Raw genomic sequence first — 22,582 nt, forward strand, 5'->3', positions numbered from 1 at the left:
GATCAGAAAAATGTGTAGGCTTTCCAGATCTCGAGATCTCTTCATCAGGCAAGATGCTATAAAAAGCAGGTGGGAGATAGGGGACGGGGGAATCATTTTTATGTGATCTTTTGGTGGACTTAATAAAGGTATCACAGCAATATTGATTTGGGACTTTTAGTTAGGGTCAACACAGCTACCTTTGCTTGTTGTAAGACTTGGAGAGTACTGAATTTAGCTATACCGGGGTTCTACACTGGAGGTAGAAGACTTTATACCACCAGAAGCTTGGATTTTCTTCTCTCAGGGTTTATTCCCTCAAACTACTAAGTAAAGCTACCCAGTTTGGCTTCAATCGACTTTTTTTTTTTAACCTAGAAGAGCATCTGAAATCATGAGGATTCTTTCCCTTCTTTATCCCAGCAGTCCTAGGGACAGTTGCAGGTCATACCTTTAACCATCACATGACTTGCAGAGCCTAATTTGAATGTCACAGACCCCATCTTAGAATCATAGAATAGTAGGGTTGGAAGGGGCCTACAAGGCCATCGAGTCCAACCCCCTGCTCAATGCAAGAATCCAAGTCACAGCATCCCCGACAGATGGCTGTCCAGCCTCATCTTGAATGCCTCCAGTGTGGGAGAGCCCACCACCGCTCTAGGTAATTGGTTCCATTGTCGTATTGCTCTAACAGTCAGGAAGTTTTTCCTGATGTTCAGCCGGAATCTAGCTTCCTGTAACTTGAGCCCATTCTTCCATGTCTTGCATTCTGGGATGAAGGAGAAGAGATGCTGGCCTTCCTCTCTGTGACAACCTTTCAAGTACTTGAAGAGCGCTATCATATCCCCTCAGTCTTCTCTTCTCAAGGCTAAACATGCCCAGTTCTTTCAGTCTCTCTTCCTAGGGCTTTGTTTCCAGTCCCCTGATCATCTTTGTTGCCCTCCTCTGAACCCTCTCCAGTTTGTCTGCATCCTTCTTCAAGTGTGGTGCCCAGAACTGGACACAGTACTCCAGATGAGGCCTAACCAGTGCTGAGTAGAGGGGAACTAGTACTTCCTGGGATTTGGAAGCTATGCTTCTATTAATGCAGCCCAAAATAGCATGTGCCTTTTTTGCAGCCACATCACAGTGTTGGCTCATATTCAGCTTGTGATCTACAACAATTCCAAGATCCTTCTCACTTGTAGTGTTGTTGAGCCATGTATCGCCCATCTTGTAACTGTGCATTTCGTTTCTTTTTCCTGCAGAACTTGGCATTGATCCCTATTAAATGTCATTCTGTTGTTTTCTACCCAGCGCTCCAGTCTATCCAGATCACTTTGAATTTTGTTTCTGTCTTCCAAGGTATTAGCTATCCCGCCCAATTTTGTGTCATCTGCAAATTTGATCAGCTTTCCCTGCACCTCCTCCTCCTAGTCATTAATACAAATGTCGAAGAGCACTGGGCCCAGGACTGAGCCCTGCGGTACCCCACTCGTTACCCCTCCGCAGTTTGAGAAGATCCCATTGATAAGCACTCTTTGAGTCCGATTCTGTAGCCCGGATCATTGTTTCATCTAGCCCACTTTGAGCTAGTTTGCTCATCATGGGGCACTTTGTTGAAAGCTTTGCTGAAGTCGAGATATATTATGTCTACAGCATTCCCACAGTCCACAAGGGAGGTTACTTGATCAAAAAATGAGATCAGATTCATCTGGCAGGATTTGTTCTTGACAAATCCATGCTGGCTTCGAGTAATCACTGCATTGTTTTCAAGGTGCTTCCAGATGGATTGCTTTATCATCTGCTCCAGGATTTTCCCAGGGATTGATGTCAGACTGACTGGTCTGTAGTTCCCAGGTTCCTCCTTTTTACCCTTTTTGAAGATAGGGACAACATTAACCCTCCTCCAGTCATCTGGCACTTCACCCGTCCTCCATGATTTCTCAAAGAGAATGGACAGCAGTTCTGAGAGTTCTTCTGCCAGTTCCTTTATTACTCTAGGGTGCAGTTCATCTGTCCCGGAGATTTGAACTCATTCAAAGGAATTAGGTGTTCCTTGACTGTAAGCCTACTGATCTCAAGCTGCAATCCTGCTCCTTCAACCTGTACTTCGCCTTTGCCAGGAGGGTCATAGACCCCCTTTTGGGAGAAGACTGAACCAAAGTAGGAATTGAGCACTTCTGCCTTTTCCTTGTCATCTGTTATCATTTTGCCATCCTTATTTAATAGCTGAACCACCATTTCTTTCCTCTGTCTTTTACTATGCACATATCTGAAGAAAGCCTTTTTGTTGCTAACCTCAGCTCGCTAACCTCAGCTCGTTCTCAGCTTTAGCCTTCCTGACGCCATCCCTGCAATTCTGTGCTACCTGCCTGTACTCTTCCTTTGCTGCTTGGCCTTCCTTCCACTTCCTATATGTGTACTCTTTTGTTTTCAGGTCATCTCTAAGTTTTTTGTGAAGCCACATTGGCTTCTTCTGTTGTCTTCCACCTTTTTTTCTTGTTGGAATTGTTTGTGATTGTGCCTTCAGAATTCCCGTTTTTAAAAACTTCCACCCATCTTGGATTCCTTTTCTTGTTAGTTGCTTGCCATGGGACCTTACTGATCATTGTTCTGAGTTTATTAAAATCAGCTTTCCTAAAATCCAGGCTACGGGTTTGGCTACATTCGGCTTTTGCTTCCTTTAGAACCATGAACTCAAGTATAACGTGGTCACTTTCCCTCAGAGTTCCTGTAACTGGTACTTTACCCACTGAGTCATCTCTGTTGGTTAAGATCAAGTCAAGGATAGCCGATTCTCTAGTTCCTTCCTCTACTTTCTGTATGAGGAAGTTATCTACAACACAAGTCAGGAATTTCCTGGAGGGGCCATGTTTTGCAGAATTCGTCTTCCAACAAATATCGGGGAAATTGAAATCCCCCATTACTACTACATCATGCTTCCTTGAAACATTGGCTATTTGCTTTTCAAAAGTTTCATCCTCTTCTTCTCCTTGATTGGGTGGCTGGTAATAGACTCCGACCACCATGTTCCTTTAATTCTTTGCTCCATTTATTTTAACCCAGATGCTCTTGATGGGGCTCCCAAGCTCATCCTCCTGTATTTCTGTGCAGAGATTTGTATTTTTAACATATAGTGCAACCCCACCTCACTTTCTGTTCCTCCTGTTCTTTTTGAACAAGTTATATCCTTCAATTGCTGTATTCCAGTCATGAGAGTCATCCCACCAAGTCTCAGTTACACCTATCAAGTCATAATTTCCCTCCTCTATTAAGAGTTCAAGTTTGTTCTGTTTGTTTCCCATACTCTGGGTATTAGTATATAGACATCGAAGACCATGTGCTTCATGGTCTGGCTTTCTTCCTACATATTTGTGAAGACTATTATTGGGTGCTACTAGAGCTGTTCCCTCTGTTGCGGTGCATGAGCCTTCATCCATTGTTACCCCCAACTTTACGTCTCCCTTCCCCATAGGATTCTCCCATTCCATCTTGGAACTCTGAACATGCAGACAATGTGACTTCACCATCAACTCAGTTTTTCCCCCTCCCCTCTTCCCACACCCTCTACTTTTTATAACATTTTGCCTGATAAAGAGAACTGTAAATCTCAAAAGCTTGCAGATTTTTCGTGTTCTTTTCATTGGCCTAATAAAGGTATTACACTAATATGGATTTTTGACCTTACAGTCAACACAGCTATTGTTGCTTTTTGTGAAAGGTAGGAAGCGCTTATTTAATAATTAATAAAATGTATGTTATTACTTTGGGGGGGGGCAGAAACAAAGGGAGCACAACAAATCTTGTCTTTCCACAAAGGGCACATGACTCAACTATTTCTGCCTAGGAGGACAGGACTAGCTGGAATTTACTCCCAAATGGTTTGCTCCGTCTCTGTCAAGCACATTTTGATGACACCTCCAGCATTTTAATGCTTGTCATCTTGCATAGCTTTGTTTATTCTATCAGGCTGTAGCGGGGGCAGAGAAGGAAAGAAAGGCCACAGCCACCAGCCTGCCTGAGAAGCCAGCCTCATTAGGCTTTGCCTCTCCCACAACTGGCATCTGGCAGTCACTTGCACACTGCCGTGGTTAGGCCTGGACCATGGAGTCAAAGTCCATGCCCACCCCCATAAGGATTATTCGGAGAGGGGCACATGATGGGGGTGTCAGGGCAGCAGAAGCAAGCATCGGTTTATACCTGCAGTCATGACTGTGCTATGATTTCAGTGAGTTTAAAAAGCAAAACTGCACATGTGCAGAGTTTTCTTTTTTTAAGGGCTAACATATCAGGAATGTAGAAGCAGTTTTAAAGCATGGAATGGCATTTGGACAGGGGAAGTTTTGTGCTTCACAACTAAAGTAATACACACAGCCCCTAAAGTCACCACCACCGCAAGACCAGTAAGCCCAGGGTCTAGAATTACCTAACTACACCACTGCACTTGCATAGGAATCAACAGAACCCAGAGAATGAACAATATAGGGGGTCAAATATGTGTTTATCACAGTGCCCATTTTACACAGATTTCTCCACATGTGCTTGGTGTGGGGATCTGACAGAAGAATGTGCAGGTGGTAAAGGAATATAAGCTGTACGTGTGTTGCGTTACGAAGGCCTTCAGTGAAAGGCTAAGCAGACTCCTCTGGCAATGTGCAAAGGGAACAGTGGCACAACACCGCCCCCTGCTGTGGCAGCGTGGCAGGTAATTAAACTTGCTACTGCCACTGTTTCTGGTACTACAAAACATGATTCTAAATACAAATGTACCAGCCCCATATATGATAAGCTAAACGTTGTTGTTTTTTGACAACCTGGATCATTGGCTTGTCATGGGGCCTGCCTTATCTGAAGATGAGGAATGAATCTGATAAGTGAGCTTCTCTAGGCAAGAAAGTTTGTAGGAAGGGAACTGTTACGAAGACAGCCCTCAATCTAGTGGCCAGTTGCCTGCACTCAGGTGGTGGGGACACCAGAAGCAGGCCCTCTCCTGAGTATTCTGCAGCATGTAGGAGGAAGCATTACTTCAAGTATCAAGGGCCATTCAGAGATTTAAAAGTCATCACTAGCATCATGAATTGGTTCCTTGAGTATAGGGCATTGCACACACTCTTTGCCTGGCACTAATTCAGCAAGATAATTGCTGCATTCTGGAACAACTGCAGGTTCCCAATACTCTTCCAGGGTGGAAAACCCTCCACATTTCTCCCCGCCCCAATAATACTAAATAGTGTAAGTGAGGCTCAAATGCACTTAAAGTGGCTTGTGTGAACACACACGCACCACCCTCGTGGTAGAAAAAGGACACACACAAACAGCAACAGAATATTGTGCTACTGATGGGTTGGCACTAATCTAGTACAATTCTGCTTGAGAGTGGAGTACTTAGTTCCTCTCTCATGGCTGATGCAGGTAAAAGATGTATTGCTTTATTGAACTAATAATGGCCATAGCCAAGAAACTAGAAGATGACATGAGAAATGTGTCTGAGAAGCGGAACGCAGATTTCGATGTACACACCATTTAGCCCTAAGCCTCAGAGTGTGATGGCCTCACCACCACTTTCTCCCAAAGAGAAGGCCTTCTGAGGAGGCCCTTGGCTTCTGGAACACGGAAGGGCTTGTTACTGGGGCGATGCTACCAACAGAAGAGGTGGATCGTTGCGGAGAAGCAACAATTGGGCAGGAAAGCAGCCAGGGAAAAGAGACTGGCAACTTTCTTTAGGTCTCCTCAGGAGAGGTCAGACTGAAACCAACATCCCAACCTTGTGACACAGAATGATTAACATTTCCTTGTCTTGTTCATTTTTACAACCACCCTTTGAGGTAGGTCACTCTTATTCTCTATTACAAGAGGGAACAGAGGCTGAAAGAAAAAAATGTGCCCAAATCACATCCAGTGGCTATGCTGCTCATGTCCTCAGTTAAGGCATCTCCTTTCATGCTGCTTGGGATTTTTCTTCTCAATGTTTATATAAAGATCTATAAACTGCCTTGGGAGCTATGGCAGCCCCCCACCCCACCTGGTGCCCTTGAAATTTTTTGGACCAACTCCCATCCACCCAGACAGTATTGCCAATGATCAGGAATCCTAGGATTCGTAGTCCAAAATATCTGGATGGCACCAGGTTGGGGAGTGCCAATCTGTGGTAACCATTATGTTTGTATAGTGTCCTTACTGACAGAAGCATGCATGAAATCATGAGAGCATTTAAATAAAAATATAAAGGCACAAAGGTACTAGCCTAAATGTTACAGAGTATGTTTTACTTGGTCCAGCACTCTGGGCAGATTTCTCACAATGACTTGGTTGACTGGTAGCTGCATTTGCAAAGTGACCCATTGTGTTTGAAGGGATAAAGAACTTATCTCTGTAGTGTTAAATCGGTTGCAGTCATTATGTGATGAACATGAATGTGTAAGTCAGACCATAGAGATAACCTCAAAAATCAGGCTTCACTTCTTTATCACTGTGCTGGGATTTAATCTCATCCCTTGCCTTGTTTGGTACTTTGAAATATAAACCCTGGGCTTCAGATTTAAGCCTATGGTCATAACACAGCTTCACTGAAGTGAATGCACAACTCGAGGACACTGAAAGCAACCGGATAAGGTCCATAAACAGACACCTCAACCTGTAACTGAGACATGAAGCCACAAGGGTACAGCAGAGAGAATGTGTCTCCCACTAATTTGATTAGTTCATGGTATCATTGTTTTTAGATAATAACGTATAAGGTCTCCCTGCCTCCAAAGCCTCCCCGTTTCACCTGTGAATGTATTTTTCTCTTAAGGATAGGGTTGCCATATTCTAGTTGCCCAAATTCATGTGGCATAAAATTATTTGCTAATTATGCAAATCATATGGTGGGTTGGGAAAGGGTTATTCATCCCATAACTCTGATTTCCCACTCCAAATCACCTTTCAAAGATGCTTTAGGAAATCGATGGTTGAGTTATCTGCAAATAACATGTATTTGAACCTTCAAAGGCTAAACAAAAATAAAGAGAATTATATACTGGAATTGTGCTATGCACACTTTCCTGACAGTAAGTCCACCACTGAGAACAATGGGCCTTATTTCTGAGCAAATCATGTACAGAGTTGCACTGTTAGCTTATGAAGGGAGCAATCTGATCAGGATAGGCTGCCACCTCTGAACTCGGACACGACCTCCCATCCAATGCAGGGTGGGTGGAGCGTGAAGGGGACCTCCTCCTCCGTGCTCCAGCTGCCCTGCATTTGCTGCTAGATGGCCGATTTTAGCTGTCTAGCTGTGGAACTTCGGAGCAGGACAGGGGGAGGCCGGACGATGAATAGGAAGCATGTACTGGCACTTCCACACTCCTCTCCCCACCCCTGGGAATGTCCCCTTTTGCCCCACTCCATGCTGCTCTTACGAGCCCAGAGCCTGGGGACAATCCGTGCCACCTATGAGGCGGTGGGGGAGGGGGCAGGGAGGCAGTTTTCCAGGAACCAACCTCGGAGCGTGGACTCCAACGTTGGTTCCCGAAAACTGAACAATCCTATGGCTGTCTAGCTGCTGTCTAGCGGCCATAGGATTGCGCCCTAAATTAACCCTCAACTCACTTCCAAGACTGCAGTATCCTTCACTAACTGTCCTTCCTTTTCTTATGAATGGAAATTTCTCACTATATTCCTCTATGTAGTTTGGTGCTCTCTTTTTTGTCAGTCTTAAAATGTTTAGATGACATTTTTTATTTTGGATACTGATACCACTGAAGGAACAGAACAGAACAGAAAATAACAGAACAGAACAATCATATAGATGTCTTATTGAGAAGCAAGTTCCATTTAATACAATGGGGCTTGCTCTCAACTAAATGGGTATGATGATGATGACTTACAAAGTGCCTAAAATTTTCTAAGTGCTGTACAGAGATTAAAAGATAAGATAGATTGTGAGCTTGCAGGAAGGGACTAATAGACACAATACAAAAGGAAAAAGGAGTAAGGAAGGACGAGGAAAACAAACAAATGGTACAGGAGCTGTAAAATTAATCTTTCTTACGAAAAGGCTCTGTTCTTCCTTCTTATACACTGTAGTATCACATATATTGTTTTTGGCCATAGCATAGTTTCTCCCCATAAAATATAAACTTGATGCAACAAAAACAGGTCCTCAAGACAGGGATGATCTGTTTCACACCTTACACAATGGAGTCTAAATTTGGGCTATGGTTTTCTGTGGGACTATTTATTATCATGGTGCCAACTAACTAAGGGTGCAATCCTATGGGGATAGGTGGCCGCCTCTGAACTCAGAGGCAACCACCTATCCGATGCAGGGCAGAAGAAGCATGGAAGGAATTGTTCCCTCGGCGCTTCTCCTGCCCTGCATTTGCAGCTAGACAGCCGATTTCGGCTGTCTAGCCGTGGGAAAGTGGAGCAGGGGAGGAGGCTGCCAGATGACACATAGGAGGTGTCATACCGGCATTTCCTTCTTCCCTGCCCCAGAACACCCCCCAGAATGCCCCGTTTTGGCCGCTCTGCACTTCTCTTCCGAACGTGGGGCTGCCTTCAAGGCAGCGCGGAATGGGGGGGAAGTCAGTTCTCTGGGAACCAACCTTGGAGTGTGGGCTCTGAGGTCGGTTCCCAGAAAACCAGATACCCTATGGCTGTCTGGCCGCTGACTAGCAGCCATAAGATCTCTCCCTAACTGTTATCCACCTAACATACTGGATTCTTACATTTTCCTTTCCCCAAAGCATGTCTGTCCTTAGAGCAACATGAGCCCCTTAACTTTTCAGTTTTCACAGCTTTGCCTAATGGAGGTGGCCCCCCCACCCCCACATAGTTTCCATGCTTCAAGCTATTAATGCAGGGCTGTCAATGCTCAGTTGCAGCAATGATGCTTTCTGACCTATGAAATCAACTCTTCTTAAGCACAATGTTTATTAAAAAGTCAGCAAAGCATTTACTAAAAAAGCTAAGCCATAATCAGGCCCATATCCACACATTTTATAGTGAGAGGGCTCAAGGGCACAAAGAAGGGGATGGATCAATACAGAACAACAGGAACCTATCCTCAACATGCTTGAAGGATATTCAAGAATTCTATTGAACAGAATTTAAAAAATAAAGTCTGTCTATATATATATATATATATATATGTGTGTGTGTGTGTGTGTGTGTGTGTGTCCGTGTCTGTCCCTGTGTTACACACAGACAGAGAAAATGTAAAGAGTATATACAGTCAGGGCCAGAAATATTGGAACAAGGATAACTGTTTTGGCAGTTGGCCTCTGCACACCACCACATTGAAGTTGAAAGGAAACACACCCAGATGGGAGCAAAGTCGGGACTTTCAGCTGTAATTCAAGGAGTTTGACAAAAGTGGGGCACTAACCATTCAGAAAGGACAGCCAGTGGCATACACACACACCCCATTGTTGGTGGCTCATAAGTAATGGAACAAGCCAACATCATTTCAAACTTAAGGGTCGCCTTTAATACCTGGATGAAAATCCTTGGCAGTCAATGACTGCCTGAAGTCTGGAACCCATGGACATGATCCAGTGCTGCGTTTCCTCCCTCAAGATGCTTTGCCAGGCCTTTAATGCAGCTGCCTTCAGCTGCTGCTTGTTTGTGGGTCTTTCTGCCTTCAGTCTTGTCTTCAGTAAGTGAGAAGCATGCTCTATTGGGTGGAGATCAGGTGACTGACTTGGCCATTGAAGAACATCCCACTTCTTCGCCTTCAGAAACTCTCGGGTAGCTTTTGCTGTATGTTTTGGGTCATTATCCATCTGCAAAATGAAGCGGCATCCTATCAGTTTGGCAGCAGTCGGCTGAATCTGAGCAGAAAGTATAGCCCTATACACTTCAGAATTCATCCTGCTGCTTTTATCAGCAGTCAGGTCATCAATAAATACCAGTGACCTGGTTCCATTGGCAGCCATACATGCCCATGCTATAACACTGCCTCCACCATGTTTGACAGATGATGTGGTATGCTTTGGATCAGGAGCTGTTCCTTTCCTTCTCCATACTTTTCTCTTCCCATCATTCTGGGACAAGTTAATCTTGGTTTCATCAGTCCAAAGAATCTTATTCCAGAACTGGGCAGGCTTTTTCAGGTGTTTGCTGGTGAAGGCTAATCTGGCCTGTCTGTTCTTGAGCGTTACCAGTGGTTTGCACCTTGTTGTGAAGCCTCTGTATTTACATTCATAAAGCCGTCTCTTGACTGTAGATGTTGACAATGACATGCCTACCTCCGCAAGAGCATTCTTAACCTGGCTAGATGTTGTGAAAGGGTTCCTCTTCACCATGAGCAGAATTCTGCGGTCATCCACTTTAGTTGTCTTCCAGGCCTTTTGCTGTTGCTGAGCTTGCCAGTTAATTCCTTCTTTTTCAGGATGTTCCAAACTGTTGTATTGGCCACTCCCACTGTTTTTGCTATCTCTTTGATGGGTTTATTTTGTTTCCTCAGCCTAATGATGGCCTCCTTCACTCACATGGACACCTCTTTGGACCTCATGTTGGGAGTTCCAGTGAACAGCTACCAAATGCAAATGTTAACACTCAGAACCACCTCCAGGCCTTTTATCTGCTTGACTGGTCATGGGATACCCAGGAAACAGGCCACACCTGGCCATGCAGCTGCTTGTCAGCCATTCGTTCCCTTACTTATGAGCCACCAACGATGGGTGTGTGTGTATGCCACTGGCTGTCCTTCCTGAATGGTTAGTGCCCCACTTTTGTCAAACCCCTTGAATTACAGCTGGAAGTCCTGACTTCGCTCCAATCTGGGTGTGTTTCCTTTCAACTTCAATGTGGTGGTGTACAGAGGCCATCTGCCAGAACAGTTATCCTTCTTCCAATATTTCTGGCCCTGACTGTAAAGTATAATTATAGTAAATAATTATAATTATAGTTAAGTGGCACAAGAGCAAAGCAACAAGGAGGCTCTGGATCCACTATGGATGCTGTCAGTATTAAGGTAAACTGTCCAGGAAAGACAGAAAGACTAACAACAGAGTATTTTAGGAGGGAGGGGGAAAGAATGGGGCTGGGAATGAGGATCATGGGGAATGGGATCTCAGGTTAGAAGGAGGGAAGTGGAAAGTGTGGGGTCGGCAGTCATACGTTTACCTCAGGCTCTGAAAGACTGGAATAATCTGCTGCAATAAACATTCTGGATTTCTAAATTTTACAATCACTTTCCCCTCAGGGGGAATGGATTCAAAATGAAGCACGAATTCCATTTTCCAAACAATGTGCCACCATACTTGATATTATCTTGGCTAGCGCTGCTCCCCTAAATGTCAGTCATAGTTCTGGCTTCGCTCGTTGGCTAAAAGCACTGAAAGGAAGGAGTGGGCTTGCTTCTCACAAAACAATTAGGCAGAATAGTGACTGCAGATCTGATCTTGCCTTAGAACACGCAGAGGCTCTATCTAATGACACCACAATGCACAGAAGGCACAGATGAATTAAGCAGACAAAAATAGTCTGCAAAAATAGTTAAGGAAATATGCTATTTCAGAACAGGAAGGACTTACCTTGCAACAACTTGATCCCTCAGTTGTGAAATGCTTGTTCTATTTATCAGGAGATATGGTGCTTCATTTACTAGAGAGAGTGAGGTTGCTCCAGCAGAGACCTCTCCTGAAATGTATCCAATGTAAGGTGATAATGATCAGAAACAGTGAAAGTAGAATAAAAATCCACTCTCTTTTCAAAGGCGCCCTATTATCAAAACAGATACAGTGAAGGTCAGGGGGTAAACTTGCTGTTGCTACTTGCGTAAAAGCTCCATTTTTCTTTCTCATGCTCACATGTGTCAACCCATTCACACGTAGTGTCAGTCGGCCAGCAATCAGAAACCCAGGCAAGCACGCTGCTCATCTGCTAGTGATATATGCCAGGGGTGGGGAACATGCACCCTGCAGGCCAAATGTGTCCCCCCCATCCTCAAGAGCAGCCACACCACCACCCACTGCAGCAGTTTGCCATCTGCGGCAATGGGAGCAGCAAAACAATGCAGCAGCAAACTGAAGCAGTGGCCCAAAAAGGCCAATTTTAGCTTCAACGCCAGATTTGGTACCAAACCACTGATTGTTTTGCTGCTGGCTGAAATTCAGCTGCATGCAGAGGCTGTAGGAGTGCAGCTCCTGGGGGGCTCCAGAGGGCTGAAACTGGCCCCCAAAGTTGCCCATGTCCTACAGAAACGTTAAGTGCATTTAGACAAGACAAGGCATATGTAGAATATGCACTCAGATAATCACTTTAGTATGGCCTCTTTTGACCCTTGGATCCAGGCTCCAAGTGCCCTTTGAGAATTCTGCTACAGGCAGAGAAATCTGGAGAGGGCCCCAGTCTCCCTCCCCCTCCCTGTCACATAAACGCAGAAAGAGGAGCCCCTGGCTGACTTTCCTGGTCCCTCTGGCTAATCTCTCTCCATTGTTCTGCTCCTCCCCCTCCCAAACTCCTAAGGAAAATCAGCTGCTAAGCAGAGATAAGCAGGGGAGGATTAAAGGTGGTCAGTGGCTCTTCCAGCTCTCTGGTGTGCACCAGTCAGTTTCTCCAGGATTCTCCACCTGTGGACTGTGGGTGGGAACCACTGGAGCATTCTAAGGCCCCCTGTGAGGCCTTGGCAAGGCACTTTGCAGATAAAATTGATCAGATTAGGTGTGTTACTCTGCACGCTGTGGATACAGTTAGTGAGCAAGAGGCGGCCTGTGGCAAACCGGTTTTGTGGGATCGGTTCCAGCTTCTTCCTCCTGATGAAGTGGACAAGGTGCTTTCATCGGTACGGCCAACCACCTGCTTACTTGATCCTTGCCCATCTTGGCTCATTATGAGCTGCAGAGAGAGACTGGGTGAGGGGATCAAGGCGGTGGCGAACGCCTCCCTTGAGGAGGGAGTGATGCCATCAGCCCTCAAGGAGGCAGTGATAAGACCGCTCTTAAAGAAGCCCTCCTTGGATCCTCAAGTTTTGAACAACTTTCGCCCAGTCTCAAATCTGCCATTTTTGGGCAAGGTGATTGAGCGGGTGGTGGCGGTGCAGTTGAAGGCACACTTGGAAGAAACTGATTATCTAGACCCATTTCAGTCGGGCTTCAGGCCTGGGCATGGGACAGAAACGGCCTTGGTCGCCTTGGTAGATGATATGAGGAGGGCTCTGGATAGGGGTGAATGCTCCTTCCTTGTTCTCCTCGACCTCTCAGCGGCTTTCGATACCGTTGACCACGGTATCCTCCTGGACCGCCTGGAGGGGTTGGGCATTGGGGACACTGTATTGCGGTGGTTCCGGTCCTTCCTCTCCGGCAGGTACCAGAGGGTAGCACTGGGAGAGGAGGTTTCGGACCCATGGCCACTTACTTGTGGGGTGCCACAGGGTTCCATCCTCTCCCCGATGCTATTTAACATCTATGTGAAGCTGCTGGGGGCTATCAGGAGGTTTGGGGTGCAGTGTCATCAATATGCGAGTGACACGCAGCTCTACCTCTCGTTTAAATCTTCACCAAGGTTGGCCGTAGAATCCCTGTCCAAATGTCTGGAGACGGTGAGTGGCTGGATGGGGAGGAATAGGCTGAAGCTGAACCCTGACAAGACCGAGGTACTTTTGGTGGAAGACAAGAGGAGGCTGGGGGATGTTGACCTGGTGTTGAATGGGGTACGGCTACCCTTGAAAGACCAGGTCCGCAGCCTGGGGGTCATTTTGGACTCTCAGCTGTCCATGGAGGCTCAGGTATCAGCTGTGAGCTGGACAGCACTGTATCAACTCCATCTGATACGGCGGCTGCACCCCTTCCTTCCCGACCATCTGCTCCCATCGGTAGTACATGCCCTGGTCTCCTCTCGTTTAGACTACTGTAATGCACTCTACGTGGGGTTACCCTTGAAGATGGTTCGGAAACTGCAGCTGGTACAGAACACGGCGGCTCGCCTGATTAAAGCCAGCCGCCGGCGAGATCACATCACTCCAGTGCTGAAGGAGTTGCACTGGTTACCAGTTGTTTTCCGGGCCAAATTCAAGGTGTTGGTTTTGACCTTTAAAACCCTATATGGTTCTGGCCCAGCCTATCTTAAGGAGCGCCTCCAGCAGCACCAGACAGGCCGCTTAACAAGATCAGCCTCGGATGGCCTTCTCTCTGTCCCATCAGCCAGGACAGCTAGACTGGTGGGGACGAGGGAGAGGGCCTTTTCTGTGGTGGCCCCCACTCTGTGGAACTCCCTCCCTAGGGAACTCCGTCATGCCCCCTCTTTAATGAGCTTCCGTCGTGCATTAAAAACGTTGTTCAGGCAGGCATTTGGGGTGGGTTAGGGTATTTTAGAAAATGTTTTTATTGTAGAATTTTATTGTTTTAAACTGTTTTTATTGTATGTTGTACATCGCCCAGAGTGGCTGGGTGACCAGCCAGATGGGCGATTAATAAATTTAATAATAAATAATAAATAAATAAAATAAAATTTACAGGAGAGGGCTTGCAAAGTCTCACCAGGTAGAGCTGAGATGCTCTCGCATACTGAGTGCAACGTACAGTCCAGCTCTAATTCATACTGGGTAAAGGTATTAAACTTTAGGAGCTAAGAGCAGCTACTCCCTCCTTTTGGAAGGCTTGGAAGTATTGCCTGGCACAATCGTCACCAGCAAATACAGCTCCTTGGATGTCTTATCAGCATTCCTATACCCAGATTCTTCCCCACTATGTATGCCCTGTCAGCCTGCTCTCTCCTACCTCCATTTCTTCCATTTCCCTTCCCACTGCCCACCCAACTAATTCCACCCCATTTGTCATCTTCTCATGCATCTGTAGAGATCCTGTCCTCACCTGTTCCCTCCCAGCTGGTCTGCTCACAACCACTTCTGCTTGGGCAATTTGAATCTACCTGGCTCACTTCCACCAGCACTTGCCCTCTCATCCCACCATGTGCACATTACCGCTCAAATAGAACATATTACTCTTTACTCCCATTATGCATTAATAGCAAAGGGAAGGTGGTAATACAAAGAAGAGGCGGCAGTTTTCCCTTGGGCTGCTGCATACTTGGATGAAACCCGTTGGTAGGGAATCTGCTGTGCAGATGCTCTTTCTCCCTCTTGTTTCCCAATGTTCTTGTTTATATCATATCTTACTTATTCAAAATATTCATAGGCCGCCTATGAATATAAACTGGCATAACGCTCAAGTCAATCGTTTTCTTCTAGAATGGTGCAATAACAAGGTATTTTCAGATGTAATGTTTTATTTAGACTTTGGTTAATTATATATTCAATATGAATATATAGTTTTAGTAGCACTTTGGAGAGCTAACTTAGAATTATATATGTTTGGATACTAAGAAGGTGCTTAGTATAAAATTCATACGTTTCCCAAGCCCCCTATCTAAAACTAGTGTGTCTAAAGTCAGCCCATTGCATGTTTATTTTGTAATTTCAGTGCATCCCATATCACTGTTGCAATTTTGATTTTCATCTATAACAGAGCATATAAGCCATGCTGACACTTCACATTTGTGGCACTAGGCAATCCACTCCCTAGCAACCATGCAAAATATATACCTTTTTCATCTTTCTTATTAGCATTTCTTTTGAAGTCTGAACTCTGCCTGATCAGGCGGCACTGTCGGCCGAGAAATTCAGAAAACCAGTCAGCCACTCTTCCTCCACAATCATATGTCTGTACTCTGTAAGGGAAAAAGCGGAAGGGGTACTGGGATTCAGCAACCTGTTTCAACTGCAAAAGCAATGTATAATCAGATACCTATTTTGCCTGCTACCGCGGACTGAGCAGTATCCATTAGAGCAGTTTAAAACTAAAATGCTATCATAAATGTGCCCCCTGCCAACATTTGGAAGAATTGTTTGGTTAATAATGAATATTATTCTATTATATTAAACATAATATTATTTTTTCTCCCTCTCTGAAGTCCACTTGAAAGGGGGGGGAGGTTGGGGGAGGGCACTCATCACCCCAAGCCCCAAAGGGTGATCAGAAGTGCTACGGCAGCCTTCCAGTGTGGGAGGATCAATTGCTACATTTTCTGAGCCAAGTCCATTAGTCCTTCAAGGTCTTTTTAAATTCCTTCTACCACAGCCCAAATCCATTCATTCTGTTTTTATGTACATTTTCCTTGAGTATTGCAGTACATTTGTCAGCATTACATTTCATTTGGCACATTTATAAATCGGTCTCAGGTTTTCCCTTGGATACTACTGGCTATAATAAAGCTGTGTGTTCACTATCTTTTTTCATGAACAAATTTAGTTTTCGTGCTTTACAGCTGGTTCCACTGGCTGGGTAATTTATAGAGTGAGAAACAAGGACAGTGTCTGAATATTGATCCCCTTGGGATCAAATGCCACTTGCATTTGCAGAGAGTCAAAAGCAGCACAGGAGGATACCAAAGACAAGTGGCTGATTAAAACAAAGCCAGCCGCATCCAGTTTATTGTGTGGCATTTTTAGGGCTGGGCAGGATTGCGTTTTCATGTGTGTTTGTGTAGAGTTTATTGCAGCAGATTTCAGCTTCTGACTAAGAAATCACCACAGAGGTATGCAAAGGTTAAACTTTTTTGGCCTGATCAGAGAGCGCTCTCCCAAGAGCCTGTTGTCCAAACATGAGCCTCAACCAGGTCTTGATAAGCTGAGGAATTTTGGGCAGCTCTGGCGAAAATGAGGTAGGTAATAAGACGAGATTTATGGCATAGCAGCAACTAGGCAACATTGTTCCGCACACTCGTCTTGTTGCAAAGTAGGAAAATGCTTTTGTCAGCAACTTCTTCCCGATCATCCAAACATATGTACACAGAGGACAGACAGCCAGTAGAATTCAGAAACCAGAATAAAGTTTGTAGAGCAACATCATCACTATGAATTGGGAGATCAGATGCATCCACTTCCTTTTTCAACTATCCACAGTTCGTTGTTACCTGTGATCTGGGAACTGTGGTGATTTTTAGCTTTCATTTATCTGAACAAGCCAGGACTATGCCATGGTTTGAAGTTGGCTTGTTTGGCCAAACCATAGTTAAAATTAACCACAGTTTGTCCCAGTTTGGATGTAACAACAAACTATGCTTCCAGTCTCCTTCTCATAGATGCACCGGAGGACAAGAGGGGAGGGGTGAGTGTATGAGCCTAAGGCTCATTCACACAGTCTTACATCCAAACGAAGTCACTGTATTCGCGTGGATTAATGATTACTCCCCTTCACTCCCCTCAGTAGTGGTAAGATGGTGACCTTGGTTTTCACCCAATTCAGCTGTGTAGTTTCACTCCTTGTACTGTCCACTCTCACCTGTGTGAGCAGACCTTGCTTTGACAGATCTCAGGTAGACTTCCAGTACTTTCTTCTAAGGTTACAGAGATAGGATCCATCCCTATATAGAAAGGTACAAAACGCCCCCCCAACATTATTCATGTCTGTTTACAATGCTTGGATTTTTAGCCTAAACCAGCATAGGTGATCCAAGTGCATGAGAATTCCTCAAGAAGCACCTTGGAAGGCATTTATGATGCTCCTTGCTGGATTGCGGTTGCAAGCAGATAATTAAATAGACTTTCAACATGAGTGATCTTTATATGAACAAAAATGAAACGTGACCATCTATGCATTCCACTTCTGTGGGAAATAATTTCTGGTTTGCAGCTTCCAAGTTTCTCAGTAATTATTTGAAAAAGCCCTACACAGAGGCAGTGCTGATTCCTAGCATTGCAAATTAGGCGCTTCAGCAAGTGAATTCTGCTTCCCCACTTCTTTGGTTGGAGTTTGTGATACATGTGCCCTGATTCTAACCACAGTTAAAGCTAATCAGAGTTTCTTATAACCATGGTTTGCAAACGCTCTTCAAGTCATGATTTATAAGAGAACCAGGTTTAGCTTCAGTGGTATATAACGTAAAACCATATATAACCATGAAAAGGGAGGAGTGAATTTACTCCAGAGAGTGGGCACAGGAGGTAGAGGGAAAACATATCCCTAAGGCTAGCTCGTGATTTGCAAACTATGATTTGCAGGGAGCTAGGCATACATATGTCTCTGGTCAAAATGGGTGTAGCTTCTGTAGAGAACTATATTTTTGTGCCTGCAGGTGGCTCCAGATGATAATTAAACAAGGATGTAGCAGTAGTTTGTGTGACCTTGATTCCCAGAGCACATTTGCCAATATACAATTTCAGCTTTTAGTAACTGTATTCCGTCTGTGTCTCATACACTGGGACTGGCAGAGATTTACTGCAGCCACCATGGCTGCCGCTGCCTATGAAAAAAGACAGCCTTATCACAGCTCTGCCACCTCTAATAAATGAAAACATGGGCTTTTTTTAAACATGCCTGTTTTTTTTTTAATATATGATTTAGGAAAATATTCATTAGAAAAGATCAGAGACATGGAAAATGCTAAAAGTAAAATATTTTCACAGCCACATATATATGTTTTTTCCTCAAGTTTAAAAAGATTTTCTTTAAAAAAGCTCTAATTGTCCCAGCTCTAATTTCCCATCTGGAATAAAAATTGACTGAAGGGGTATAGAAGCTGAAAATGGTTTATGAAATAGGAAAACAAATGTGATCAGTATTGGATGTGGTTAATTGAAAATAATCTTACATGACAAAACACATTGTTTTACCGTCTGGGTGCCACATACTTTAGTACATGATAAATACGAAGAAATTTTAATTTCATATGAACACCAGAGGCATCATTTCAGAAAACATCAGGACAAGCATAACTGGCCAAACTCCCAGAATTTTCTCATTATTAATGCTGTGTTTTATACTTGTGATTGATCATATACATTTTATGAAAGGTTGTTCATCTTAGATGAAACCTTGATGACATATCCTACAAAGCAGTGGACAAAAACTGGAAGATGTAACAGAATATGGGAGATCAAATGACTCTTTTCTGACTTCACATGACCTCACACCACAGTAACTTGATTTCAGTGGAGATCTTCTGAATATACACCAGATTTTAAAACAATGAACTAATTTGATACAGTGAAGTCAAAGGTATGTCTTTTGAATCTGCAGACATTTTAACACGATTTAAGACAAGACCACATAGTTCTTTGGATCCTGCACTGTTGGTTAAAGTATTATTCCGCTTTTTATATTTGATGGTACTCTCTTGTTACAGTTGTATATTTTGTACATCTCCCTATGTATTTAATTTGGGGGGACACTGATTAAGAAATATTACAGTGAATGAATGTTTAGGATCTACCTCTTAACCCAAGTGGCTAGTGAACCTGAAACATGGCATTTGATTCATTTTTAGGGTTGGTAGGAAATATATAGGGCACAATCCAGTCAAAGTTATGCACTTGTAAGCTTCACCGATCTCGTAACAATGCTTCCATGGTCTCCTCCCCTCCCCAACCCCAGGAATCCCACCTTTTCGCCCGTTCCATGCTGCTCTTCCAAGCGCAGAGCAGGAATGAACCATGCTGCCTATGAGGTGACAGGGGTGGGGGCAAAGAGTGAGGTTCCCAGAAACCAAACAATCTTACGGCCATCTAGATGCTGTCTAGCAGCCATAGGATTGTGCCCTTAAAGGATTTTAACTTATTTGGATCCAGTTGTTCAAACGAAGGAATACAATGCTATTAATAATAATGATATACCAGCTGAGTAAAAATGGAAGGTCACGGAGAAAAGGTAAACATAGTTCGAGCCGTAGGTAAACAAGACATTTACAATGAGAAAAGTATAGGTCTGCTGTTGCAGTTAAATGCAATATCTATTCAAAAAATTAAAAGCTTTTCAGAATGCCCATCTCCTGCTGTACTTCGGCCTGCCCACATTCAGGCATGCTGAACTTGAATAAGCCAATAGGGCTGTCACTTTGACTTCTACTCACTGCACCACTAGTTTACAAGGCAAAGGAGGGAACCACAACCAAAGACTCCTATGTTGTGGAAACTCTAAGGTTCCTAAGCAAATATGCTGAATGATTTATTTACTTATATTACTCAAATTTATATACCATTTTCCACAGAGATATCAAAGCTGTGAACATAAAATGCAATGCCATCAGAACAATAAAATGTAACAACAAACTCCTCGTCTCTACTCTCTGTTCTGCAATGGCTGGGTCAGGCTGAGTCCTAGGGCAGTCTATAGGACAAATCCACATAGCAGGGTCAAAAGGCAGGCAGAAGCACAGTGTTACCAGTCAAGAAGAGGGGTAGTCCAAAAGCAGGGTCAGAGGCGAAGCTGAGGTCAGGCACAGGTGAGCAGTCCAAAGCAAGCATAGTCCAAGAAGCAGGTCTTAGCAGGCGTCCAGGGATCAGCAGCATGGGAGATCAGCCAGGAGAAGAAGCCGGGTCAGCAAAGCTAGGTTGCAATGGTCTAGGAGCTGAAAGAAAGGTGTTGCTCCAACAAGCAGCAGATCTCAACTGAGAGCTTATATGGTCTGGCCTCCCAGTCCATACCCAGGTCCCACTGCAAGCAGTGAGTCCTGTCTTCAGGGCCTCCCTACTCTGAGGATTCCCATACTCGAGAAGCCTGGTTGCTCTGGACCAGGGGTGGGGAATTTGTAGCCCTCCAGATGTTTTGGCTTACAACTCCCATCATCCCTCACCATTGGTCATGCTGGCTACGGCTGGTGGCAGTTATAAGTCAAAACATCTGGAGGGCCAAGGGTGGCCCACCTCTGCTTTGGACCTTGAGGCGCATGCTTTGCCTCTGAGTGGCTGCGTGCACCTGCACCTTCTGGTGCAGCCCCTCTGGGACTGGGAAGTGGCTTGACCTACTCCGACTACATGGGGGAGGGATGACGAGGGGAGTTGGGGGCCCCTTCTACAGGTCTATCCAGTTCTACCTCTGCAGATGGACCCAGCATGGCCTCTTCCAAGATGCTGGAGCTGGCCAGAGCAGTGCCGGGACTGAGGGCCCTTGCCTGCCCCAGAGGGCCTTCAGGCTCTTCAGTGTCTGAGTCGTCATCAAAGAACGTTTCCAGGGTCAGGCCCAGGCCAGACATGACACACACACACTTTTTATAAAGGCATATCGACACTACAAAGTTACATCCCTTTTGTACTGCTTTAAACTGTCATGGCTTCTTCCAAAGATTCCTGTAACTTGGTGCTGGTGTTAAAAATTCTGTTAGGTATCCCTAGTCTCTCCCCAACTTACAGACCCACATCTACCAGAGGGCTCTGCAAAGCAAAGATGACTGTTAGACCACTTTAAAGTCTGTATACCCATATACTAGTTTCTTCAAGGAGTTTCAAGCAGCCTGTTAGAACCATTATTTTCCAACCCATAACATACCTGAGATATATTGTACCAAAATATCTGAAATTCCCAGCAGGTACATGCCAGAAATGTTAGATATTTGTGATATTATAAGTTTTACTGAAACCATCTCATAGTAAAGGGACAATGAATCTTTGCTTACCAACCTTCTGCACTGATGAACATCACATTTTGCTCCAGGTCAATCATGGGTTGTACAAGGCACAGTTTCGGTTCCTGCTTTTGAGTAATGCAAACTCCATTCTGATTTGCAACCATCCAGCTACGGTCATACAGCAAGCCTTGATTTCCAATGGGCCACTGCCTGACCTGAAGGGAAAAGAAATATTGTTTCTCACTTAGTCAATAAACACTGAACAAAGAAAAGAAAACCTGATGAAGATACCTACTTGTTTACAAACCAACACACAGCACAGCTATTTGTTGTTGTGATTTATATGGTACAACTTTAAAGTTAATGGGAGCAAAGCTGAGTCACATAGTGATGGTCTCATTCAAAACCTAAAGACTGAAATTTTATAATGAATATGACAGACATCTTACTTAATAAGAGATATTCTCTCTTTGTATATGTGCGATACTATTATTAACTACTACTACACTCATATACTGCTGACCATATTTAAAAATATAACTTACAATTAAAACATATAATAATACTAAAACATTTATATAAAACATTAAAACCAGTTAAAACCAATAGAATACCGTAATTACAAAACAAACAGACGGAGCAGCACCCTCACGCAGGGAAGGCCCCAGTAGAGAAATGGATCTTTAACTGGAGCCTCAAACATGCTACAGTGGGCGCTTCTCAAACAGCAGGGGAGGGGTTAGTCCATAAGGTATTCAGATTCTGAATGAGACTTTCTCTCTTTACTTCCATCATATTAAACTATTTTAATCACCACAAATCTCTTTTGCCTGGTTCTTGACATGAATAATTTGGAAAGCTGGGTGAGCGGAAATTTGGGGAAATAAAGATCTAGACTTCAGTGACCTTAAAATCTATCAACCTGAGGTCAGAGTCAACAGCTGACTCCCTGCAATTAGCAAATTGGAATCTGCCTTGGAACAATGGCTCCCTCCTTGCAGCCCCTCCCCACATGAGTACAAGGTGGACCAGTGTCTGTTCCTCCCTGGATTCATGGATTGGGCTGTGGGTGCACCAGAGCTACATGGAACCCAACACTGCACTTTTCAGATTAGTATCTGGAGACATACTAGTGTCTGCCTCTTTGGAGAGGGCCATGACACCAGCCATATGAAAAGTGGGGATGTGATAATAAAGTAGGCACACTTGAGCTAAAATCTGTGCCAATATTTCGTGGAGAACACAATGAAAAGGAATTTAAAAGGACAGGTTGCTTACCTGTAACTGGTCCTAT

The 22,582-nt window shown here is 44.4% G+C and overlaps 1 protein-coding gene across 1 annotated transcript in view; it reads right to left on the reverse strand.

Moving 5' to 3' along the window:
• MOCOS (molybdenum cofactor sulfurase) overlaps positions 1–22,582 on the reverse strand; it is a 175,657-nt gene that overhangs the window by 19,075 nt on the left and 134,000 nt on the right. The window contains exons 9-12 of the mRNA XM_084857561.1: positions 21,341–21,503; positions 17,229–17,310; positions 15,491–15,615; positions 11,484–11,589 (exon numbers count right to left, since the gene is read on the reverse strand). Coding sequence (XP_084713687.1) covers positions 11,484–11,589; positions 15,491–15,615; positions 17,229–17,310; positions 21,341–21,503 — 476 coding nt within the window. The remainder of the gene's footprint in view (positions 1–11,483; positions 11,590–15,490; positions 15,616–17,228; positions 17,311–21,340; positions 21,504–22,582) is intronic.

This window comes from Heloderma suspectum, chromosome 5 (genome assembly GCF_057233095.1).
Source record: "Heloderma suspectum isolate Gila_16-S chromosome 5, 16-S_ref, whole genome shotgun sequence".
NCBI lineage: Eukaryota > Metazoa > Chordata > Lepidosauria > Squamata > Helodermatidae > Heloderma > Heloderma suspectum.